General features: G+C 30.5%; 1 protein-coding gene across 1 annotated transcript in view; it reads right to left on the reverse strand.

Moving 5' to 3' along the window:
- LOC111695363 (mucin-5AC) overlaps positions 1–8731 on the reverse strand; it is a 21348-nt gene continuing 12617 nt past the window's right edge. Inside the window, exons 10-21 of the mRNA XM_023464678.1 lie at positions 8504–8575; positions 7582–7634; positions 6372–6497; positions 5826–5955; positions 5373–5417; positions 4749–4938; positions 3937–4123; positions 3455–3557; positions 3133–3216; positions 2524–2619; positions 1905–1977; positions 1–429 (exon numbers count right to left, since the gene is read on the reverse strand). Of these exons, the coding sequence (XP_023320446.1) occupies positions 347–429; positions 1905–1977; positions 2524–2619; positions 3133–3216; positions 3455–3557; positions 3937–4123; positions 4749–4938; positions 5373–5417; positions 5826–5955; positions 6372–6497; positions 7582–7634; positions 8504–8575 (1242 nt within the window). The 3' untranslated portion in view covers positions 1–346. The remainder of the gene's footprint in view (positions 430–1904; positions 1978–2523; positions 2620–3132; positions 3217–3454; positions 3558–3936; positions 4124–4748; positions 4939–5372; positions 5418–5825; positions 5956–6371; positions 6498–7581; positions 7635–8503; positions 8576–8731) is intronic.

Genomic DNA, 8731 nt, shown 5'->3' on the forward strand with positions numbered 1-8731 from the left:
AACATTGATACGAAAATTTATTATATTTATTTTTTTTAGATTTTACATTTTAAATTGTTTTAAACAAGAGAGGAGTATTCTGAAGTTGGCACAAACACTTTGTGATATTTTTACAAATTTTTTTATATAAAAAATATATTTTTTTAATCTGAAATCTCATGCTGAGCTCTTTCTTTTATACTATTTAATGCCTAGTAACGATAGGTTTAATTGGAAGACGATATTTTGGTTCAGAATTTAGTTGCCTTAATATCAAAGCCAACTTTTGAGAAAATTCACATTCAAATTTTTGCAACATGACAAAAAAAATTTTCTATTTCTAAATTTTGACGATTCTTTAAAAGATTTATCCTGTAAGCTTTCTCACATTACTGTAGGCGTTGGATTTTCTCAGGGATGAATACTGTCTTGCATCAAACAAATCAATCACTAAATTAAACAAATCAATCACTAAATTAAACAAATCAATCACTAAATTAAACAAATCAATCACGGAGTCGGCTATTTTGAAATCATGGGTTGTAAAGTTTGACATCCTATTTGTTTTGTATTTTAAGTTTTTGTTTCTCCAAGAAATTCTTTGAAATCTAGCATAGTTAAAATCTAGTTAAAATTTGTATTCTCTAAAATCTTGATTCAATGAATTAAAATTATATAAAATGTGGACTTTGATAAATAATATAGATTTATTTTTGTTCAGGCTTCGTCTATATTCCGAGTAAACATTTTTGATAACATGATAAAATAAAACTCGTAAATAATACACTTTTGTGCTGCATATTAAACTTCGTAGATTTATATGGAACCCCCCGAAATCCCCCAAAGCTTGAATATTAAAAAACCGGATAAAATACGGCGGTATGCGATTTCATCAATATAATGAAGACGACTTTCTCTTTTAAATTTAATTTAAACCACATGTATAGAAATAAACATTAAAACAGAGAGAAGCTATCATTTAAAAAAGCTTCTCTTTACTTGCTTGTAAACTTGTAATTCGAAAAAAGGTTGTTAGTAATTAGAACTTAAATAAAAAAGCAGTTTTCATTATATTGCTATGATCGCTTATCACCGTAAGATATGCCACAAACTTCGAACACATCGAAAGATTTTATAAAACTAGGCTTGTAGGGTGCTTCACGCCCTCTTACTTGTTGTTTTATATTCTAACTGTTGCTCTGAAAGATCCCACACAAAATTTGGGCCCGATCGGTTCAGCCGTTTTGAGATTTATCCGTTACAAATAAACAGACAAACAGAAAAGCAAAGTATTTACATAGATGTCGTCCTGACAATATTTTAAAGGGAATTTTGCTGCTGAGAATTATATAACAAGGATATTAAACCCAAATATATATTAACAAGTACAATGAAATGGATCAATTATACACGTTGTCACAAGTGTAAAAAAAAACAAGAAAAAGGAAATGTTCTCACATTATTTGACATGTTTTCCAACATTAAATAAAAAAGTGTAGAACAGAAAATAAAAAACACATAAAATTGCACTTATTTTACTGTAAGATAAGCACTTTATTCTTAAATTATCCCTATTAGTAATAATTTTGTTTGACACAAAAACTGAATTGACACTTGTGACGTAAGAATACAGCTGTACTGAGAGTGTACTTGAATCTATTTGATTAAACCTATATCTCTGTATAAATATGTAAATAGGCATGACATATGTAGGAACATATGCTTCATATAATTATTAATTAGTTAATAAAAAACTAAATATCTGCGACATTCCATTATCAGCAGGTTTAGTAAACGACATTTTATTAATTATTTCGATGTCTCCGGTGTTAAACTGCAAATACTTCACCAATTCGGATGGTTTTCACTTAGAAACCATTGCTAAAAATTTCATGTAAAAAAATATCCAATATTGAATTAATTACCTTCTACATCAGCGTTAAATCCCGTTGGTAAACTTTTCCCCTCGCTCCCGTCGTCAAATACTGTTATTCGAACCTGAAATTTTAAATTTGGAGCGATTTCATTTTTTTCAAGTGCATTTTTGCATTTTTGTATTTTTGCCTTTTTGAATTTTTGCATTTTTGAATTTTTGCATTTTTGCATTTTTGCATGTTTGCATTTTTGCAAGAACATATATAATACTTGTATTGTGATAAAGAAAATAAATACTTATAAGGGTTTAATATATTTAAATGTGAACAAGAAGATAACACTGTTTAAGATTCACCCAACAGGTAAAAATAAAGACGAAATGAGACAATTGCACCATCTTTGTAATTTTAAAGATCTTGAGCTGAAACACAGCTTGGATAAATTAATGATCAAATTATCTAATTAGTTTTCGATTGAGTGTGAACCCTCAAATATACAATTGACATTGACATTGAAAAATATAAATTAGATTTAAAATTTGATTTTCTGAGTTCGGATTAGATGAACAGAAAGATTAAATCAACTATCCGTGCTAAGTTCATCTACTGTTTGCTTTTTATTAGATGCGACCTCCGGACGTTGGAATCTCCGGTCCCTAAAAGTTGTTACCTCAGATCTAGCGAAGATAACATGAGGTCTAGACCCGCCCTGAGTAACTCTATTCCCACACCATCGAGCTTCAAACCCGTTCTTTTCTCTCTCAACCTGGAACAATATATTGTAAACTTCGATTCATATATTAACACAGATAACATCTTGACTTCTTGAGACTATTGACATGATTTCTTGCATGATGCCCGTCTTTTAGGTATCTAGAGCAAGATGTACTGTAATATACATAGACTACAGAAAGCAAAACTAGGGAATATAAAGTGATGGAGATGTTTTATTCGAAGTACCCACTTTAATATCACGAAAAGAAAATGTGGACACTTCGAAATCATCTCCTTCTAGTGAATTTTGAACCTCTCTCTAGTCCAAAATTGTTTATTAAGGTTTGATACTCTGGATACGCTCCAATGAACTAAAAATGTCGTCTTCATAGCAATGGACACTCAAAATTCTCATCAGACGTAATTCGTAACTGTTTATTGGCGGAAGATGAAGTAACACCGTTGCGGGTGAAAAGGGGGAAGTATTTTCTCTGCTATGTACCAAGTATCTAACCAAAATGAACAACCTTGCTTTTTTCTGATTCAATGGAAAATGTCGTCTTACCTCTATATATGCTCCTGAGCACTGTACAGTGTATGGGGCGGACAGATTGTGAAAGGTGACGAGCAGATACAGATTCTTTTCAGTCTATAGAGAAAAAAAATATAAATTATTTAATACTTTAAGCACAAAAATGCCCTAAAAATCAACTCAATAAGATCAAATGCTAATTCAACGAAAAAATTAAAAAACAAGAGAAAAGTTTTTTTTTACTTTTTTCAACTTTTTTGGCAAAACAGAAAAACTTATCTCAAAAAAAAACTTTTTCTGTCTTAGGACTTTTTTTTCTTTAAATTGAAAAGGTGACATAAAAAATGAGTTTAACCTCTATAGTCCAGGTACAGCTGACTGAATCAGCCTCTCTTTTCATCCTCTGTCTAGGGTCCAGCAGACCTCGTTTTAAAGGTAGAGGCTGAGAGTCAAGGAACCTTAGAAAAATAGTATAAAAATTTCACATTTGTAAAAAGAAATCTGAATTATTTTTTCTTTCCTTGCTGATTTTTTTCCATGTTGATATTTTTAGATAAACATCACTTTTCAAACTTGATTCTCTACAGTAAGAACCAGACAACTGTGGAACAGGAAGACGACTTTTAGACTTAATTTATGATTTTAAATTCTGCAGTGCACAAACCATTTCACTTAGCCAGACATTTTTAATCTACTATATAGAGTAAATACATTTGCGTTGTGCTTGTAATAAACTAGATACACTTAAATATTGCTTTATCCATCAAATCTGGCTACAATGTATAAACTAAACATTTTTTTTAAGGTGACGATAAGCAATGCATTTTTTTAATTTACCTGAATAGTTGATGATCCGGGTTTCTTAGAGATTCTACAGGATCAAACATTGAATTTAAATCTCTAGGTTGACGGAGAGAACCCTCCTCCTCTCCTAGATCTTGATCCATCCTAGCCGCAGTAAAACCAGGGATGGTTCTACCCTGTTTGTATCTCTCCTCCAGATTAAGTCTCTCAATTTCATCATCTAAACATAATAAACAACTTTTATTCTAAGAAACCATTATAATTTTGTTGTTAAAATTCAATAAAGTGATTGAGAAAACTATGTATGACCAGTGATTCTTTATTTTTCAATTTAAAGAAATTACTTTTACAGTCCCTTTAATACTACACAAGCAGTTTCCTTACGGCATACAATTAAAGAAAAAAGTTAAAGCCTTCACATATTTTCAAGTGTTCCTAATTATATTCCTTTGTATCAAAAATTAATTTTGAGAATTTTTTTTTGAGAAAATATATAAGCTATTACTGTGCTACACATTACTAAAAAGCGACTTGTGAATTTTTAGAATACTTCAATTTTGGATAAGAAGCGTAATTCTATGCCATCGTTTCTTTGGAAGGGATTCTAAACCTTCAAGTGCAAAAAATAAAAAAAATTAACGATCTTCTTTAAATGATTTTTTTCTTAATATCTCCGGTAATATTAAAAGTACAAAAATGGCTGGCTACTTTTTTTTAAAATGCCAGAACCAGGGAAATTTTGTGACTATTGTTGCAAGAATCTTAAATGTAAAAAATTAGATTGACAAATTGATGCCGCAAAATATTTTAAATATCAACGACGACAATCGTGTGACACCCTCTACCTGCTGAGAGTTGAATAGAAACAGGTTCTCCTCTTGGACGCTTTTGCAGGACTTGCTCTGTCTGTTCTTTAGAGAACAAGGAACCGGTTTGAAACAGGTTGCCAAATATAGGTCGGCGGGTTGCGGGAATAGCTATTTGGCTGCTTTGAACCGAAGAATGAACATCATGGACAGGTCGTCTGTTCGGCTCCTTAAAAACAAATCATCAATATTTTTTTTCTAATGATGTCCCTACATTGAACCACTAAATTACAGATGTAAATAGTAAACAATACTGGTTCAGATACAAGTTTGTTTTTCTTTTTTATTATTCTAATGGTCAAATTTATTTTTATACACTTTTTACCTTTTTAAAAAAAGTAATTGCTTATTTGCAGAATGTTAAAAAAGTTATATGGAAGGAAAGAGAATTCATACAAATAAAAAGTGAAAAATGAAGAAAACCACTATAAAGCAAATATTTGAAATAATAGAGAAGTGAATGTTAGTCTGATATATAATACAAACGTTAAAATTTAGGAAATTTGGCAGCTTCCGAAAAGGTCTTCTGTCATGAAAACGGAATGAGTATTCTGGATTTTATTCTAGATTTAAACTGTAAACCGGAAATAACTATTCTAATACCTGGACTGAGACCGGAAGTGCTCCGGCTACCTGGGCACCTGCATCCTGACAAGTTCATTTTTTGTTATTTTCATTTATCATAATCTTTTCCGTCCAATTAAATTACTTAATTGATACCCAGGAACCAGATTTAATTACAAAGACAATATGTTGAACCGCTTGAATCTCTCCAGCTTGACCCGGCGCTTAAGAGAACTAGTTGAACCGGTCGTACGTGGTTCAACTACCTATAGCTATTTATGAAATCTGGTCCCTCATTATGTTTTATTTTCTAGCATAATAAAATCCTCTATGAATATTGCGATGGTAATTGATAGATGCAAATATGGACGACTTTTACATCAGAGATTAGATTAGATTAGAATAGCGAGACTGGGTTAAACCCATTCTCTTCAGCTGTTTCTAGCTTTTCAATTTTTATTAAATTTTGCCCCAATTTAAACCTTTTTTTACCTGGTTTGCGTAGAAGAATGATGGAAGAATGGATTTGAAAGGATTCAAATTTCCAAAATTATTTATTTTTTCCTTTTTCTTTTCCTTCTCTTCTTCTTCTTTTATCAATACTTTTGGAGGCTCCTCAACTCTAAAAAGAGTATATTTAATTTATTCAAAGTCAAATAAGACATAAAATGTATTATGCAAAACGTAAATTGTGTCACAATGAATTTTTAAGAAAAAAATTAACTTATATCGTTTTTTTTCATTATAATTCAATTCAATCAAAATGGACAATCATGACGGAAAACGATCGTTTTGAAGAAAAAAAAATCCAAAAGGATGCCCATCCGTATGCATATAACATTCAAACAGACAGACATTTTTTGATACACATACACAATATTAATAAGCTATCGTCATTCATTGAGTTTTTTAAAGTCGTCTCTTAATTTTCATGTTTATATGTATTTGTGACACCTTGTGAAAATCTTCAAGTCTACTGTTCTACACCCACCAAAACAAGATGCTTGATGACGACATTTAGTCTTTTCTAATCTATACCTGAGAGCTGGTGAGTTGAATGGGGAGAGTGTTTGCGGAGGATCAGTTTGTGTTCTAGTGGGGAATATATAGGATACTCCTTCCTCCCGCTCTCCAGCTGGTAGCAAACCGGTCAAATCAGGGGCACTACATTAACAAGATATAAAGGAATATATAAGATCTAGGGCACTACATTAACAATATATAAAGGAATATATAAGATCTAGGGCACTACATTAATAATATATAAAGGAATATATAAGATCTGGGGCACTACATTAACAATATATTAAGGTAGATATAAGATCTAGGGCACTACATCAAAAATATATAAAGGAATATATAAGATCTAGGGCATTACATTAACAATATATAAAGGAATATATAAGATCTAGGGCACTACATTAACAATATATAAAGGAATATATAGCATCTAGGGCACTACATTAGCAATATATTATAAGGACTGTAAACGTAATTTTACATCGGAATTAGTTCGGAACTTTTGTGTTAATATTGTTTATTTTGAAACACTTGATCTCGATATTAAATATGGACCCTTTTGAAGGAATTGAGTTTTTGATACAAACACAAATTTTCTTATCCCTCTATCTTTGCAACCTGATGGTGTAAACCTTCGATATTTCAAAATTCGACTATATGTTTAAACAGAATTACTAGTTTGAAATATCAAAGGTCTACAACATCGAGTTAAAAAGATATGAGGTTTAGAAAACTGTTCCTTTAAGGATTAAAGATATTCCTGCATATTATGACAACAATGGGATATCGAAGAGGAATTAAATTAATCCATAGATCTGTATAAGATGGAGATCAATTCTAATATTTTAAGTCAAACAGATAAAAATCATAACTAAAGGAATTGAGCCTTTGCCACAGACTATAATTTTCTAATCTCTATATATTTGGAGCCCAATGTGGTAGACCATAGGTATTTCAAACTATGAATTCTTTAGATCAACGAATTTAAGTTTAACATATCAAAGCTTTACGCCGTTAGGTTGTGAAGATATAGGGATTAGAAATTATGAAATTGTGGCAAAGACTCAATTCCTTTACTGAGATGTCAAGATTTTTGCCCTAGTTCGATATACTCAATGAACCCAAAATACGAATTAATGCCGTCTCATATTTGCAATTAGCTTTTTAATCAAAAACTATTTTAAAATTTGAATCTCAATTTTAATGTTTTTTAATGGGAAAAAATTACCTGAGCTGTACAAAAGGGTCTGTATGACTATTTGATACATCAACACTTTCCTCCTTAATGTGAAAAGTATAAAATATCATGAATCTTATTTAACATTATTCTTCTTTTTAATTTTAACTTTAAAATCTTACTTAAACAATTTAATACCTCATTCTATTTTTTGTTTTAGCTTTTTTTTCTCTTTTTTTTCATCAATTTTACAAATATTTAAGATATCTGTCAATATTTCAATCTGATAAACAAACCATTGAATCTTAAATTCAGGAGAAACCTACAAGTTTTAAGAATAGCATTTAAAAATAAATTTTGAATCTAATTATTTTGATAACATAACTATTTGATTTTTAAATTTCTATTTTTTCCATAAATTCTTAAATGGCCTGTAAAGGAAAAATGAAAGGGGGTAAAGGATAAAACCTGAGAATCTCAGGAGTTGAACAATACATATAAGACATCTATCTGATGTTCCTGTCTCGAGAAATTGATATAAAACTGTGTAAAATTTATATGAAAATTCATATATTTACAATTTTGTATAGAAATGGCAGGTTTAAACAGATCATATTCAGCAAATACGAAACCATCTCTGTTAAAAACTATTATATCCCACAGGAGCCTGAAAATCTTAGGTTTACTGCTATTAAAAAGTTAACAAAAACTTAGAGCTAATTTTAAGCAATTCTTAATTTAAAAACGGTGGCATGTTTGCTTCACAACGGAACCCTTTAAATTATATTTAACAAATGTTTTTCTTTAATTGCAACTTTTGCGGGGTTTTGCTTCATTACCAAAGGATTTGAACACTTTGGATGCTATGACAGACGACGATATATTTCACATTATTGATCAGATAATAAGTATTTAAAAGGTATCATTGTGAATTGAGCATGGAGGATCCCTTTAAATTACAATTAAAATAAACCTGGTCAAGTTGCGGAGTTTCTTGCTGGTAACTTTGACGTGGTGCATTATGAACGTTTGTTAGAGGCTGAACCTGATATAGAAATCATATATTATATATATATTTATATATATATGTATATATATATATTTTATAACTAACTCCTTAAGTCGAGCCGAAGATCTGTCAATCACGTGACACAAGCTGTCGTCAGAGTTGGGTCGAAGATTGGGTCTTAAGGTCGGGTTT

This window comes from Eurytemora carolleeae, unplaced genomic scaffold (genome assembly GCF_000591075.1).
Source record: "Eurytemora carolleeae unplaced genomic scaffold, Eaff_2.0 scaffold8, whole genome shotgun sequence".
NCBI classification, from domain to species: Eukaryota; Metazoa; Arthropoda; class Copepoda; order Calanoida; family Temoridae; genus Eurytemora; species Eurytemora carolleeae.